General features: G+C 41.4%; 1 protein-coding gene across 1 annotated transcript in view; it reads left to right on the forward strand.

The window, feature by feature from the left end:
* The window catches only part of KIT (KIT proto-oncogene, receptor tyrosine kinase), a 55,479-nt gene extending 39,488 nt beyond the window's left edge, over positions 1-15,991 (forward strand). Inside the window, exons 9-21 of the mRNA XM_072861986.1 lie at positions 557-750; positions 1,834-1,940; positions 2,033-2,159; positions 2,419-2,523; positions 2,611-2,721; positions 4,523-4,673; positions 6,465-6,553; positions 6,903-7,030; positions 10,227-10,349; positions 13,660-13,771; positions 13,869-13,968; positions 14,608-14,713; positions 15,866-15,991. Coding sequence (XP_072718087.1) covers positions 557-750; positions 1,834-1,940; positions 2,033-2,159; positions 2,419-2,523; positions 2,611-2,721; positions 4,523-4,673; positions 6,465-6,553; positions 6,903-7,030; positions 10,227-10,349; positions 13,660-13,771; positions 13,869-13,968; positions 14,608-14,713; positions 15,866-15,991 — 1,579 coding nt within the window. The remainder of the gene's footprint in view (positions 1-556; positions 751-1,833; positions 1,941-2,032; positions 2,160-2,418; positions 2,524-2,610; positions 2,722-4,522; positions 4,674-6,464; positions 6,554-6,902; positions 7,031-10,226; positions 10,350-13,659; positions 13,772-13,868; positions 13,969-14,607; positions 14,714-15,865) is intronic.
* The last annotated feature ends 1,557 nt before the right edge of the window (positions 15,992-17,548 follow it).

The raw sequence follows: 17,548 nt of genomic DNA on the forward strand, positions 1-17,548 counted from the left end.
ATTTTTTAAATAGTACTTTTTTTTATCTTAACTGTGTGCTCATGTAGTAAAGATGTGACATATGAAGGAGAGGCAGCATCTTGAGAGAAGAGAACTGGCTATTTTCTGGCTGCTTATAAGCTGGATGGTGTTGTATGTATATAATGGATTTTTTTTGTGCTGCAATAACACGATGCTTGGGGAAAGTTTTCAAGAGTAGGTAATAGACCACAACTGCTTGAAGCTGAAGTTGGAGATGCAGGTTGAACGGTACAAAACCCATAGTGGACTTACAGACCTGTAGGTATCTCTAGCCAAAAGCAAACGCAAAGACCTCATGGTGTCCAGTTGAGTCAGGCTTGGTGTATGTATCCATTTCACTCACTACATAGAAGACGAGGAGACATCCTGAGCAGGCTAAGTTTGGAGGATAAGATCTTCAGCTGAACCCCTTTGTAGAGCAGTGTTGTTTAGTTATCTGATGGTCTGGCAGTGACTATCTGCCTCAACAGCAGGACCTGTCATCCATTCCAGGTAGCAAGCCATGGCAGATAACTGTCAGTATTGTTTCTCCCAGGTGTTTTGATTCACCGACAATATCCCCCATGGATGTCAAAATCAGTTACACAAATTCATCAGTGCCGTCATTTGAACGAATCCTGGTTGAAAGCACCATTAACGCCAGCATGTTCAGGAGCACCGGCACCGTGTGCTGTGAGGCCTCCAGCAATGGGGACAGGAGCTCTGCTTTCTTCAACTTTGCTATTAAAGGTAATGACTGGAGTGAGTAAGACCATAAAATGTGGATGCCATTCAGCTCCTTCCCTAAGAGGATTTTAAGTGGGTTACCTTGGCCATAGTAAAGTTTATGGTACTGTGGCTGAGCGTATGATAATGTATTACACTACGTGTTCTGCCTGTCAAAGCATTGCTTTAATTTTTCAATGAATATTGGGTATCATCTTTTTATGGCTTCAGATCTGCAGCTCAGTAGTTAGCTGGTTTTTTTCTGTCTGTGCAGCACAGGGGCAAACCACCTACGGTATTACACTGGCTTTCCTTCTCTCTCTCCCTTTTTCTTTTCCTGTCTTTGTCTGTTTAGACTATTTAGGACATCATTTTTTCTGAAAGAAAAACTGCATTTTTTAAACGTTCTTACAACGTCTCAGGAAAATGCAGTCCCAAAGTTGACTGGAGCCTAAGGGCCCTGCTGTTGTAAAAGAAGTAACAACAACATACTGCAAAAGGGCTTATGAGTTTTGTAGCAGTATTGTGGGTTTGGGGGGGGGAAAAACCACTAGAACATAGATGACTCGAAATGTGTTTGTAAATCTGTGCTCTTTGCAAAATCAAATGTTCTGCTGCTTCTTTTTTCTCTGTTACACCCAGATATAACATATAAACAAATAAACCAGATTTGGGGCAGATGGGTTTTACTGGAATGGTATTCCTTTGTTACTCGGCACAACCTCTACTTGTAAAGACTGTGCTGTAGAGATCATACTTGGGGGGGGGAAAGAGAAGAAATTAGGACTTCAGAAAAAAGCTTCTTTCTTTACCCTAACTTGATGGAGATCATGCAGACCCCTTGCATTAATTGATCTTGGTGTCACACCTCCTGAATTGATGAAGCTGAGACTCCCGAGGCAACAAACCGGATGCTTTCTGTGCCAGCTCTGTCCCCCACGGCTCATTCAGGAAAGCCATTCTGATGTACCTGGAGCACATCTGGGAAAGTCAAAACCCCAAACCGTGTTTCACAAGGAAGAACCAAGGAAAGGTTTTCACGTGCAACTTTTTAATATAGTTTTTCTTGTTCAGTATTTAAGCAGAATTTTCTCTGTTTCTTTCTAGAACAAATCCGTACCCATACCCTTTTCACCCCTTTACTAATCGCGTTTGGAGTTGCTGCAGGATTGATGTGCATCATAGTCATGATCCTGGTGTACATATATTTGCAGGTAAAATCAGAAGTCCCTCTGCCTGAGTTAGGAAAGTGTGTGAGCTGCCTGTGGAGGCTTCGGTAGTGACAGCCGTTCTCTTTCCTCTCCAGAAACCCAAATACGAAGTTCAATGGAAAGTTGTTGAAGAAATAAATGGAAACAACTATGTTTACATAGACCCAACGCAACTTCCTTATGATCACAAATGGGAATTTCCTAGAAACCGGTTGAGTTTTGGTTAGTTTAGATTTATTTAACTTCATCTGCAAGGTGAAAGCTTCAGATCTCATATGAGACTTTGGTCAAACACAGCAGTGTTTTGTCAAAAAGACGCTGTGCAATAATGCAAACAGTGGTAATTGCTCATACTTACCTTGGGACAAAAAGCAAGCAGGCATATCTACAATAGGTTCCTTGATATCATAAAATAAAATGTTGAACCCTTCAGGAAGAAGTGCTCCAAGTCATTACAGAGTATTTTGTTTTGCTTTATTAGGTAAAACCCTTGGTGCTGGAGCTTTTGGAAAAGTTGTTGAAGCCACTGCTTATGGTCTATTTAAATCTGATGCTGCTATGACAGTAGCAGTAAAGATGTTGAAACGTAAGTTGCTGTAATATACTGTACAATTTTTTCTGACTGCCTTCTGGTTGGTGTGTTACGTACTGAACATTGTGCTTTGCCTTGCAGCAAGTGCCCATTTAACAGAAAGAGAAGCCTTGATGTCAGAGCTTAAAGTGCTGAGTTACCTTGGAAACCACATTAATATCGTGAATCTGCTTGGAGCTTGCACTATTGGAGGTGGGGTTATCAACAGATTATTGATTATTTCTGTTCCTTTTTTATTGCCAGAAGGAGGAACCTTGTGAAGAGGAATCCAGTGCCCCTAAGTATAGAAATCTTCAATACATTTCTTGCTTAGGCAGGTTGCAGGTCATCATGACTATCACCTGCGAATTCTTGAATCTAGATTTTTAGGCTCATCCTAAAAGCAGTAATGAGACCACTGGAGCTGCAGCTGAAAAGGAAGGTTGCTGTTAGTCTCTTTCATGTGAGCCATTGTGCGTTTTCTTCTTGAGAGATGACAAAATGTACAGCGTAAGTTTTTTCCTCAACCACTCTGCTTCTCATGAATGAGAAAAGATGCATGATCTGGTTCCTTGTTGGAATCCAAGGTGAAGTCAACAGGCCTGTCTTGTATAGTCTTCCAGCCTTCTGTTTAAACTGTAAATGTATCTGTTAAGGCACCACTGAAGTTACAAATTCTAAGCAGCAGAAAGTTGAGAAAAAGAATTTTCTAAATAAACTATTGCACAACCCCAGTGTTTCACGTTTAATATTAACTTAGTAAGTTTGTTTTCATACATAGTAAAAGCTACAAAACAGCTGAAGTTTTACAATACAGAGTGATACAGTCCTTTTTAAATTTTTATTAGTAGTATTTTTATAGTATTTTTTATTTGCAAATATAATACTAATATTTACATAAATATAATACTAATATTTAGTAAACACTAATAATAATATAATATTATATTATTCGTATTTTTATTATATAGTATTTTTAATTTATGTGCATTTTAAGATGAAAGATGGTGTTGCTTCTTACAGAAATATTTGCTCTTTAAGTTTTTGCATCATTTTTCAAAGAAAAGGAGCTTGTAAAAATTCACCGTTTTAGATGGAGGCAAAACATTTGTCACTTTCACATTTAATGATTTAAACAATTTTGTTTAAGCAGTCGACAAAGTAGACTCACTGGCCTGAGTGCACGTCTGTCTCAGCTGAAAAAAATACGGCATCTGTAAGAAAATCCCACCACAAACATTGCTTTTGCTATTACAAAAGCTACAAATTTTAACTGCAGAAAAATGGAAATAAACTAGTGAGGTTAGGAAACGGTGGTACAGAATAACCTTACAGATGAAATAACACACAGTGCAATTACATATTCAAGGGCCATAGCTGGAGTCATTCACTCAGAAAACATATATTTGATCTATAAACATCCGTGCTGGAGATGACTTGATTCTCCTTTCCGATTTCATTTTAATATTCTAAGACCTTGTGCAATGTAGTTTTCTGTCGCAGCAGGCTGTTCTGTTTGAATGATTTTTCCTATTATACTGCAGAATATAACACTCTACATCATTTCCAAAACATTACTGAAGGAGTGTGAAGCTCTACTGTAAACAGAAGTGAATCAAAAGGATTAATGTTTGGAGCTTGAATTACTCTAACATTTGGAACAAATAACTTCCTTCAGGAAGTGAGCAAAATCAAACAGATGTGTCTGGCCAGAAACATTATCACATGAAGAAAGAGAAAAAGACTTATTTGTTTAATTTTTGTACAATGCCATGCTATTGAGGTGGGGGGGGCATTAATTGGGAGCGACGCAGCTTTAGCTGGACAATAGTTGCTGATCTGTGAAAGGGAAGATGCTGGTTACTTTTCTATAACTTTTCAAGCCTAGACAGTGCTAGGCAGTGTGATTTTTAATAGCCCAGCGTGTGTGCTTGGCTGAGTGCTATCTTTATGTAAGGTTTTCTGCTATGAAAACAATACTCACGTGCTTTCTAAACCTCACGTACATCTACAGGTCCCACTCTGGTCATTACAGAATACTGCTGCTACGGTGATCTTTTAAATTTTCTGAGACGGAAACGAGATTCATTTATTTGTCCAAAACATGAAGAACATGGAGAAACAGCAGTTTACGAGAACCTTTTGCATCAGGCAGAGCCTGCGGCGTAAGTATGACCTGCTGAAATGTACTTGTATTTTTAGAAGATTGGGAAGGAGGAGATACCAGAGTTTCTTAGGGATAAGAAACGTGGAGAAACCTTTCATGCAGGAGGCTTTGAAGATTCTTTGCTGTGCAAGGAAACAATTTCATTAAAGAGACGATTTGTACAGTGGGTGGTTTATTCTAACAGAGCGCAATTGATTGTATACGCTCTCTGTTTTACTTCTTTATCAAATTTCCTGCAGTTATTTCATGCAACTCCTTGGCTCCAATCTTTGTATGTATTTGTGTTTATCGTTCCTGTTAAACATTGGCAGTGCTCATTTAGCAGCTTGAATGACAATTCCCCCAGTGTTGGGGTGTTAATACTCTGAGCTCTCCTAAGTTCCTGCCTTCAGAAATGACTTCTTACAAAATCAAACCAGTGCCTTACAGTGTCAGAGGCAAGCTGCCACTAGTAGCTCACTGGATTTTCTGATGACACGAGCCACGTCACGATTCTGAGATTGCTCTTGTACTTTGGCTTTTTTCAGTTACTTCATCTGTGTATTTTTAACCGCTCTGTTTTAGATACCAGCCCAGAGCTCTTTCCAAGTACGTTTCCAAGCAGATTTCCTGCTCGCTCCTTCCCTTTGCAAAGTGAGGGAGACATAATTTACCAAAACCTAGGGGCTGCTACAATACCTGCCCATTTTTATTTTTAGTCGGTTTATTGCCCCAGTGGGCCCATTACTTTGTGTTGGCAGACACAAAAGAACCAGGCAGACCCTTAGGAGGCTGTAAAGTCCTTTGTCCCAGCAAGACGTAGTACTGGTGAAGCTGTTTGTGCCGTGGCAGTATATGGATAGCTGGTGATGCCCCAGAGAGGCTGGGACCACTGAGGTGATGAACACAAATCTGTGATTTGCCGTTGGAGGTCTGCCCTCTTTTCAGGGCAGGAATCTCACTGCTTGAGCACATTTTGTAAATTGAGGTATTAACGGTGGAGTATTTACCAAATTCTCATATTGGTATTTACTGTAAAGTTGTAGCTGCTAAATGCATCAGATGTGTTTGTGGTGGTGACTAACGCTATTAGTGATCTCATTACTCCTTTCCATGTTAGCTCTGTGGCTGCATTTATTGTTCATAAACTAAACATATTTCAGGCTAAGGAAGGGCTATGTATATGAGTTCTAGTGGCAATGAAGTGAAAAATGCCAAAGTACATCCATAATTTCTAAAGGTGCCTAACTGTATATTTATAAACCATATAGTATGAAGATCTGTACATTTGAATTATATATAGCAATAAGAAAACTTAAACTTAAAAAATGTAGCAGATGGCTGGCCCAAGCCTCGACTGATTCTTTGAAATACGTACAAATCCCCTTTGGAACTTGGGAATCTCTGAATTTAACATTTTTTACCATTTGTCTTCTGCATTTCAATTGCCACTTGAGTTGCTGAAATATTCTAGTAGGAGTTGGCCTAAGCAGAAGAAGGAAGCACTAGCAGATCCTGTGAAACTTCTGGACGTTAATTTATAGAGAGTGAAGTCTATATAAACAGTATACATATGAAAGGTTTTGTTTGCTCACCTGAGCCAAACTCCAAACTTTGAGATATATCATTGCCTGTACTGACAAACCTCCCTTTCTGTACAGGCCTTTCCTGATCTTTTTTACACACCCATGAGTTTCCAATCTAGTGATCATTTGTAAAGCGTTATATTCAGAACCTTGGCTTTTTGTTTGGATGGCTTTTGAGACCTTTTTCACTAAACTACGTTTCATTTCATCTGCTGCCTCAACAGTGATGTTGCCAGTGAGTACATGGACATGAAACCAGGAGTGTCATACGCAGTCCCACCAAAAGCTGATAAAAAACGACCAGTGAAGTCTGGTGAGTACAGTGACAAGGAATTCTGTTTGCTGGTGGGAGTGCAGAGAGAGGGGCTTCATGGATTTTTTCAGTTTTATCATACTTTTCTCTTATGGATGGGGACATTTAAAACTCCATAATTGATATGAGAAGGCTTGAGAAAGAACAATATGCTAAATTACAGTGTCTTGCATTTCTCCACACTTAAACGGAGTATCAGGATTATTTTTTGCTTTTTGGTGGTGGGCTATTTACATGACTCTAGTCTGGTACTTATTCAGATCACTGTTTTGTTTAACGTTAAGACAACTCTGTTTCTAAATGATTACACTTACTCCACTCAAAAGCTGTTGTTGTTTACATCGCATAGGATCCTACACCGATCAGGATGTTACCCTTTCTATGTTGGAAGATGATGAACTTGCTCTAGATGTCGAAGATCTACTAAGCTTTTCTTACCAGGTGGCAAAGGGCATGAGCTTCCTTGCCTCCAAAAACGTAAGTTAAGAATTTGTCAGAGCTGGACAGAATCGGTAGATTTCTGATTTCCTTTAGCATCTCTTTCAGTGTTTTAACGTGATCCACATGTTTAAATGCTGAATATTTCTGTGTTCTTTTCAACAAGCACTGCAAACTGATATGCTCCTTCTTGTACCTGAAGCTTTGGCTAATGTTGGAGTTCTGTACTGTGCTCATTGGCCAAAAGTGGTGGTTTATATCCCATAAAACAGAATATAGGGTGCACAGTAGTCAACGTGAAGCAGTGCTATTGCGTATCCGCAGTTCAGGCTAGTAGAATCAGTGGCTGTGCTCAGAAACAGAAACTAGTCATAGAAATGTCAAGAGAAGAGACAGGAGAGGAATTGCAGCGAAGCATGTTTGCTGCACCCCGAGGCTCCACTGATTAATAATGTCGTGTGCTGGGAGACGGCTGGCACAGCTGAACCCTGCCTGGCTTGGGTGGTGCCTCTTACGGGTTTGATCTTCAGCCCTTCCTTTGTTGCCTGGAGCACACAGGTAGTTTCATGAGAACTCCTGATGGCTTTGGAGGCAGTGAAACCCATAGGAACCCCGAGGAGTTATTTCTTCAGTCTTCGCTGGTGTATGGGAATTAAATGGAATTCAGGAAAGAACTGGAAACCCAACATGTGGACACCTTCAAAAGCAATTAAATCTCGAGAGTTTAAGATTTATTCTCTGGGGCACTGCTAGAGGGTTTACAAACTAAAGAACAGCATGAAGACAGCTGCAAAGCTATCTGTTTGCATGAGTTTTAAACAACGCTGCACTTGCTACTTCTCTCATGCAGAATACTGCCTTAAACAGGGGAGCTATCACATTGTGTGCTTTTTTTTTTAGCAGTATGGCTTAATGCACAGGATATGTCTTGGTTTTTAATTTTCTGGAAAGATAAAATCAGCCTAGAGACCCGCAAAGGATCTTCATTGGCTACCCTGAGCACAATAGACATTTCTCTGGGTTTCATAGGAAAGGTATTGCATAACAGAAAGGGATTTATAAAGAATAGGAGTCTTAAGCACAGCATAATTATAGTTGTTCTTACATTTTATTGGAAAAATGCCATTTAACATGGAAACATTGTAACTAATATAGACACAGGGTAGTACAGGTGCACCTTGGATAAAGTGCAAAACCAAACTTATGCAATTTAAGGAAAATAAGGTAATCCTGGGGTCCTGTGTTAGTAGTGGGAAATGTGGCTCTAATTCTGCTCCAAAGGAAGTCCACATTAAAACTTGCTCTTGCACTTGTTTTTTTGCCCCATTGTTCCTCCTTCCAAACTCTTTAGTTTATTTTTCATCTATCGACAGCTTCAAAACAGGCCTGACAGGCAAACACATTATATTACAGATTTTAATGGTTTTCACCAGGCTCCTCCATCCTTCACTATTCAGGACATCCAGGGCTTAGCACACATATTCTTTATTTCTTCTTATTTTCCTATAGAATAGCCCCAGGATTCACTATGCATCATTCCTGGGGACTGTTCTCTTTGTAGTCTTTCCATTGATACAGTCACCATGGCATTGAGTAGCAAAGGCAATAGTCAATGTTACACCACCCCACTGTGAGACTGGGCAGTAATGTGCAGTATCGCTTTGGCAGCGCAGAATTAACTGGTTTATCACAGAATTAAGTTGCTCTGTGCTAACACATTACTGTGCTCGGTCCTCTTCGGTCGTTGTGTACATGCACGCTCTTAGCTCCAGCTAGTAAATGCAGAGTAGTGTGGGCTGATGGATAAGATGCTTCAGATTGCCTTACGCCCTTGGGGAAGGAAGGTCCACGCAGCCCAGCAGTGCAGAGTACCCAGCTGCTTTTCTGCAACTGGTTTATTTATCAAGGTTCAGAGGCATAAAAGTGCCTCTGTGCAGGAGTCGGGATAGGAGCCTGCCCTGGGGGGATAATTCCCTTATTAAGGACATGGTGCCTTAATCACAAGACAGGGCTTCCTCCAATGGACAAAGTCTTTATTCAATGCAAACTGCACTGATTCTGGAGGAACAAGGCAGAGACATGCTGGATGCTTGGCCGTTCCTTCACTTTACTGCTTCAGTGCAGTTATGCTTTCAGCTTTACGTATGCAAAGTGAAGAATATTTTGGATTGGGAGGTGAAGGAGAGTCCTGTGAGACAGTAATTGTGCAAAAGGGACAGAGTTGCTTATGCAACCTGCAGTTATGATTTTCGGAGTTTGATTTGCACAATTCTTGGTATTTTAAGTCATTTTTTGTAGGGTTTTCCTAAAGTTTTGTATTTCAAGGAAAAAAATTAAGAGAAAAATTGAATCTTCAGCTATTTTTTAGATAGCTGTGGCCCGCATACAATATACCGTCAGTAAAGTGTGAGACTAATGCTGTCCCTTCCAGATGGAAAAAGAGATCATTTTGTTAGAGAACTACCTCCACTCTCTAACAAACGCACATGGGCTCCACAGTTGCATACAAAGAAAACATGACCGCTGGGAAACTCAGGCACCCTTCTTACAAACACATGCACACTTCTCAAGTGATAACCGGATTATAAGCTAGCTAGGTCACTGAACATGTGACTGTTCATTGAAAGATACTAGCATGTGAAAATTTGCACTATTTTCAAATACTTAGGTCTGCTTATAAAACTCTCCTAGGTACTTAATAATTCAGGTCTTCCAGAGGAGTATTTTTGAAATGGGATTCAGTTTCCTGGCTTGTGTGCTTTGAAGCTGTTACCATAATTTTCCATATTTTCAGCTTTTCAGCACTTTTCCCTCAACCACAATAGTTACTTAATAAAAGATTGGAATTGTTAAGCAAACCACATTTTCTCCTTATTTGTCCTGCATTAGGAAACAGGCTAGTGATTTTTCGATAAAAAGTCAGAGAAGAAGTACATTAAACTTTAGCTGCAAACATGAAACACCAGAAAATTCAAAGTGACTGCAAGTGGACTGTTCTAAAGTAAATGCATAGACAACCTTAACTATGTGGATCAATGTCATGATAGTAAAGATAATACACCAGAATGTTTAATCATCTGAATAAGCTTATTAACACATGGCTTCATTATGACTTTCAGCTTGCCATAAAATACATAATGCAGTAAGTTATACAGCTAAGTAAACATGTAACCAAGGAACAGCCTGTTAAGGATATTATAAAATAGCTTTGTTTGTTTGTCTGTTTGTTGTTTAGTGCATTCATAGGGATCTGGCTGCAAGAAATATTCTTCTAACTCATGGTCGGATAACAAAAATCTGTGACTTTGGCCTGGCAAGAGATATAAGGAATGACTCAAATTATGTGGTCAAAGGAAACGTAAGTATATATGAAACTTTATCCACCTGCTTCAAGTTTGGGGAGTTCCTGTTGTCATGACTTGCAAAGAAAAGCCTTTCTTAGGCAGAAATCTATATTTCCTAATTCTGGTATATATCTGTGCTGGTCAGGAACATTAGAAGGGGCAGTTCCTGACAAAGATGTATGTGCTGACAAAACCCTTAGTATATACATGTTTTTATACTGTAAAAATGTGCTGGTGTCTGAATGTATGTTGTAGTGGAGATGTTTTTGCTGCACCAATGTAACGCCTAGTCTTTCTGTTATATCTGAAGGTACTAAAAGTTACAGCTCTGTGAGTAATTGCAAGTTTTGCCATTGGAATATTCTGGTAGCCCAATCCTAAATATAATTATTTTGAAACTTTTTATCTGGGCATTGCTATATGTGTCCATTACTGAAGCAGTTTATTTTTAAAATATCTAAATAATCAGGGGTTTGCATCCCGTTCTTTGCTATAAAGCTTCACTCAGTCAACAGAAACTGGATTCTGAAGTGTGAATTTATTGATTAGGGCATAGTGGGAGGCAAAAAAGCCTTGGTTTCATCTGATTCCATATACAGATTTTAACCTCGTATGTGTAACATACAGCTTTAACTTGCAGCTGTAATTCAAACCCTGTAACACGGTTGGAACAAGACACTGTATTTTGATGAGAAAAGTTTAAAACCTATGTAGAAGAGTACCGATTACACTGGTGCATCCTAGACCTCTGCAGGTGTACAAAGACACTTTGAAGTGACGCAGATTACCTTGGCACTACTCGAAGTCCCCTTTAAAGTGCTAGTGTAGTAAAAGGAGCCCTACTGCAAAAGAAAATCGAGTCTGTCTGTGGTTAAACTGGAGAAGTGTGCTACAGACTATAGGTATTTTGCATCTCAAACTGATTGGCACTGCCTGGATTAATGTTGTAAGTCTGCATCAGATACATGCAGCCATCCACTGCCTTCAGAGTACACGTTTTCACTTGCACCATTTTTCAAAGGAGAGAAGATCCATGTTCAACAAGGCAGCCCTTCTCCCTAGCCCTGCTGAGTGCTCCATGGTCAGAGGCTGATGGTTAGTTAGGGACTTGACAACACACAAACTGAAGGTTACTGTCGTGCTTTAACACCAGCTGGCAACTAAGCCCCACACAGCCGCTCGCTCACTCCCCCCGCAGTGGGATGGGAGCCAGAACCAGAAGGGTAAAAGTGAGAAAACTCGTGGGCTGAGATAAAGACAGTTTAATAGGGAAAGCAAAAGCCGCGCACACAAGCAAAGCAAACCAAGGAATTCATTCACTCCTTCCCATGGGCAGGCAGGTGTTCAGCCACCTCCAGGAAAGCAGGGCTCCATCACGCATAACGGTTACTTGGGAAGACAAAAGCCATCACTCCAAATGTCCCCCCCCTTCCTTCTTCTTCCCCCAGCTTTATATGCTGAGCATGGTGTCATATGGTATGGAATAGCCCTTTGGTCAGTTTGGATCAGCTGTCCTGGCTGTGCCCCCTCCCAGTTTCTTGTGCACCTGGCAGAGCATGGGAAGCTGAAAAGTCCTTGACCAGTGTAAGCATTACTTAGCAACACCTAAAACATCAGTGTGTTATCAACATCATTCTCATACTAAAACACAGCGCTATACCAGCTACTGGGAAGAAAATTAACTCTATCCTAGCTGAAACCAGGACAGTTACCATCCAGGCTTTGGGCAAGCTGACGAAGAGAGAAAATCCCACACCTGAGCATCTCTCACCAAAGTGGTTTGCAAATGCTTGGTTAACCTCAGTCAGTCCATGGCACCTCAGGTGTTCTGAGATATCTCTGCTGCTTTGCTGTCACCCAGCAGTCCCTGATGTCCCAGGTACCTACAGCATCCCTGTTTTAGGCTGCGGGAGAGAAGGGTTTATTGGTTGTCTTCAAAAACAATGTTGGTACCAGCAACTGGGTGCCTAGAAGTTGAGGTTAGGGAACAACAGGAGCAGAAATAATTCAGGAATGGCTGTCCTGGCAAAATAATGAGTGGCATTTAGTGTCAGAAAGCTGCTTTCAGGCTCAGGGTCAGGTCAGGAGCTGCTTGATCAGTCAAGGCTCCTGGGAGTGTGAAGTGCAGACCAGCAGCTTAGGAGGGAAGTGGGCAGTAAGTAATGAAGTTCTACATGTCTAGGCTACCCTTTAAGTTTCCCGAGTTCCCTGACAACAGGATTTTACGTAGACTGAAAGGGTCAGAGGAGGAAAGGCTGCAGCTGCCTGGGGAGAGAGGAAGCCGTGGCTGCAGGAGGCATCTAGTTGCATCTGGCCTGATCTTAAAGCAGACCAGGAGCGCTGGGGCATCGCTAGCCATGGACACTGCTGGGAGGCAGTGCTGCTGACAGCAGCTGGGGGCTTGGCCAGGAACAGTGTTTGCTGTCTGTGTTGTTCAGGAAACAAACAACTCTGGTTGCCTCTCTGGTGAGCCAGCCCATGGCAAATGCTGCCTGTCCTCCACCTCGTTTCTTTTCCTTTCCATTTACTTCCTTTTCTGTTGGGTGTCGTTTCCTTACAAGACATCAAGGCTCTTCTCTATAGTATGGTTGAAATAGATCTTTGGACGCATCGTTGCAAGACCACTTAAAAGGAAGAGGTCTGGTTTCTCCCACAGCAGGACAAGGGCTTAGGGCAGAAGCCTGACTGGCTCCTACAGTCAGACAAGGAAAGGGCAAAGCAGGGAGAGGAAGGTGGAAGCAAATCCAAAGGCTTTCCGTGCCCTTTTCCTCTGCTCCAGTTAGCATTCCCAAGGGATGTCTGTCCCCACACAAACTTACGAAAAATGTCAATATATATTTCTTTCATGTTGAATTTTCATTTTCTTTTTTCTTATACACTGTGGAGCTAAAGCAGATGTCTTAACTGTTGATTAAAGCCTTGAAGCATCTTGACTGTGTGAATCTCATCTGTGTGCCTATGGTAGCCAATCCACAGAAGTCAACTTGCATGTTTGCATAAGGAACCATGCCATGGTCATATATATTATTTTGCTCTGACTTCCTGCCATCCCTTATAAACAAGACAGAAGGAATCACACAGTATACAGAAAATCAGAGTGCAAGGAACCGCACGAGTTTGGTAGACCCACAGAAAGATGGATCAATAACCATGCAGCACTTGGAGACTCTAAAATGCTGAGATGCTCATTTTTGGTTTGATATTTCTATTTCTTGATTTAATGAGTATTTAAAGCACATAAGAAGTAGAAAAGGTTAATTTTATCTTGTAAATTTTGTATGCCTTGTGTCCATTGTCTTAATTTATTCCCTTTTCCCTGGAAAGGCTCGCCTTCCAGTGAAGTGGATGGCACCTGAAAGTATTTTCAACTGCGTCTACACCTTTGAGAGTGATGTCTGGTCTTATGGGATATTGCTTTGGGAGCTCTTTTCTTTAGGTAAGCTCCTTCAAGATCTGTACTTCAGGGGATTTCTGTTTTATCTTGGTTTTACTGCAGATGCAGAAATCATGTTCCTCACGTGCTCTCTCAACAGGAAGCAGCCCATATCCAGGGATGCCCGTGGACTCCAAGTTCTATAAGATGATCAAGGAGGGGTACAGGATGTTCAGCCCCGAGTGTGCACCGCCTGAAATGTAAGCGAGCAACCAGCACCTCTAATCACCAAACATCAGAAGGGAAGCTTCCATTCTTGCATGAAGGCTCATTGCACTGCCCCATTGTCTTTTATTTTAAGTTCTTCCCATGTTTTAAATAATTCGTGTACTCTAACTAGTGGAATACATGCCTGTGTTGTTACAAGCAATGACATACACTCATGCCTTGTACCATCTGATCACTTTGTCATGGCATCTGCTACGTGTCAATAAATTATTGGCAGATCGCAGAGCATAATTAAACATTTTTAATTCAGATAAAGCAGTCAGTGAGATGTATGACCAGACAGTCATACATCTGCATTTGTGCTGTACTTCCTGACAGCGAGAGGACTGGCTACTCATCTTCCTTATGAGCCATCCCTAATTGACTGTTTTGTAAATGGATTGGCACTTAGCAAGCTGTCAAAGAAAACTGTGTCCAGAGACTCCCATTACTATTGAGTCCTTTGTTGTCACAAGCACAGGTGTTAGCAGCACTATTTCTATTCTTAAAAGTCGTTTAAAGAAGGCAAACTGTGGGACTGGGTCACACGTTTCTTTCAAATAATAACGGAGGTGAGATAAGAGCTCTAAGGATTTCCTCATGAGCGGTACTTAATTTCAGTACCTTTGCAGGTATGACATAATGAAGAGTTGCTGGGATGCTGATCCTTTACAGAGACCCACATTTAAACAAATCGTGCAGCTGATAGAGCAGCAGCTTTCAGATAATGCTCCCCGGGTAAGTTATGGATCATCAGGTTTTTGTAGTCAAAGCAGTTTCAAGCAAGACATTAGACTAGAGCTGTGAGGAGCAAAGAGCCTGGGTGCTTCACTGGTTTTCCAGTGTTATTTATGTAGCTTTGCACTGTCAGTTTGGGTGGTAGGAATGATGTCTGGGCTACTCAATTCTGCTTAGTTGTGCCATTAGACAGTAGCTGTCTAAGCCCATACCCAAAACATACCAGCTGGAGAAGACTCTTTGCACAGTTGATGTTTCTCACTCAACATGGACCTGGCACAACAATTTTGATGTTACAAAATGCAGTGGTACTGCATAAATTCATCTTATCTTAAACTATGAAAAATTTTACTAATCTGGGAAACATCTCAGAAGTGACGTATATTTAGCTTTTATTAGAAAAGCTTTCTGGTCGAAGGGGTTGAGCTTTCAGTGCTCTTCTGCCTCTTCTCACTTGCTTCCCCTAGCTCTATTTACGTAACCTTGGAGGTATGTCGTGACAAACTGTATTCACTGCTCTTTCGACCATTCCCTAGTAAAAGCTTTTTCTGAGAGGGTAACTGGACAAAACATTCCAAAGAATAATTGGAGACACATCAGAAACTTGGATTTTCTCTCGCAATAACTTGTGTGTTACTGGGGTTTAAAAAAGTAAGTTTAAAACCTGGTTTAAAAATAAAGCTTCCTTTTACCTTCTGGATGCCTTGTTTGGGCACAGAATACATGGCTTCCTGACAATTTGAGAAAAGAGGAAACTGAAAGCTGCTGGTGTTCGATTGCATCCTGTAGCATATTTTTGGCAGGTGCAGGCATTACTAAAACAAAAGCAAGAATGCAAAGGAAATATTAGTGAGGTTTCTGGGGGAGCTTAGTAATAACATGAGCTGTGTTTTTTCAAGCTCAGTTGAAATTGCAGTTGGAAGCCGCGGTGTTGTTAATAACTGAGATTGAGGTTCTTGACTCTTTAAAAGAGCAGTTAAGCCCAAGACCTTTTGAAACTCTCTTTAGATTTGTGAAGAGACAACCTAAGCTGGAACCCTTCCATGGCAGTGTGTAGTACGCAGTGGGAAAAGGCTAGGAAAGGAGAGCTCTCCAAGTATGCGTGAAGGGAGCAGTCTGCAGAGTATTGACACTGGTCTTTGGCTTCTGCAGGTTTACGCGAACTTCTCAGCTCCACCTTCCGGTCAAGGAAACGCTCCAGATCACTCTGTGAGGATTAACTCGGTGGGTAGCCGTGCTTCATCTACTCAGCCTCTCCTGGTACGCGAAGATGTTTGAGTGGCATCTGGAAGAAGAGGAGCCCAGATGTATTAGCTGTTTTTATTGTGCAGGGGGTGAGAGAGGGACGACTTCAATAATTTCTCTTACTTTTACTCACTACTACCACTGTGTAGCTGAAACGTTGTTGTAATACTGTCCTTTACCACACACTGTTACACATAAACTTAATTGCTGAGCACGGTTACAGGCATCATTGCAATGTTAACTGAAGCTGTATATATTTTGCTATGTTGTGTGTATTTGCAGTAGAGCACCAGATCTGAAGAAAAAAAAACAACCAACAAAAGAAATCCTGAGCCAGGGTGTGGAATGAGATGACTGCAGATCAAACCAAATCTGCAGTGATCCTTCTCTGGATCCATGCCTGGAAGGCATACAGTCATTTTCTAGTTAATCTTGTTTTGTTGAATTTAAGAAATAAACGAATATGAAGCTAATGGCTTTGCAAACCCCTTTCCACATCCAGCCAAGCCTGAGAAGCTTTCCCAGGCAGGTATCGTAGGTTGGAGGCCAACGAGGGTGCTGTATGTACCTGGGCAAGAGAGGCGAAGGGACTGAGACCCTTCCAAAGTTGGTCTGCACAGCAGCAAACCCTTCCAGGAGCTCTGGGGTTTGAACCAGAAGAGGGGAGAAGTGTGGATCTTCATCTTTATTTCCCACCCGTGCTGTCAGCCTTGCAGACTGGTCATGAGGTTTCCGTGGGTATATGCACTGCTTCCCACTGGCCCATTCCTCACCAGGGGCAGAGCTACCCATCGCTGGGTCTCACCCCACCATGGAGCCTAAACTGTTCCCATGCCCCCCTGCCTTGGGAGCCCGAGGGCTTCAATGCTTGTTTTGCTAATATTTATGTCCAAAAGTGTTCACCAAAGATAGGTGGGCCCTGCCAAGTTGGTCAAAATAGAGGAGGAGGGCTACTTCCAGTAAACTGTGTGTCTGGAGGAGAAGCCGTTTAACGAGTCATCTTATCTAAGCAAGAGCAGAGGCAAAAAATTCTCTCCTGGGGGCCCTTTCTTTATCTTGTCTTACCCAGGTGAATCTTTCCCACAGGCAGGCTTGGATAGTGCTAACTGGAAAGGGCTATTTTCCCCCGCCCCAAGTTGTTTCATCTTTCTGTAGTAGTCCAGAGGTCATAACGAAGAAGAGCCTAACTGGGAAGTGCTGAATTTATAAATGGGTTGAAAGAAAGAATCCCTTCAGTCTTGTTTGACAGATGTGAGGCTTTTTGGGGTCAGTATCTGTTGAGCCCAGGGTTGTGCTCAAGTATCTTCTAACCCCTTTTCTTCCCATTGGAAACACTGCTAGTTCTTTTCTTCCTTTGTTTCTGTCCCCTAGAAATTAGTAAAGGCATTGAGAGAAGCATTTGTCAGAGGCAGAGTACTAGTTAAGTACCTATTTATTTACAATGCACTTAAGCACTCTGTAACTTATACTTTACCAGGATTTTGGTTGAGTTTACATGCAATTTAAATGTGTAACTAACTGCCCAAATGCAAGGTAATTGTAAACACACACACTGGTAGTATATTTTGGGTTATGTTGAATACCACACTC

Source organism: Ciconia boyciana, chromosome 5 (genome assembly GCF_034638445.1).
Source record: "Ciconia boyciana chromosome 5, ASM3463844v1, whole genome shotgun sequence".
Lineage (NCBI taxonomy): Eukaryota > Metazoa > Chordata > Aves > Ciconiiformes > Ciconiidae > Ciconia > Ciconia boyciana.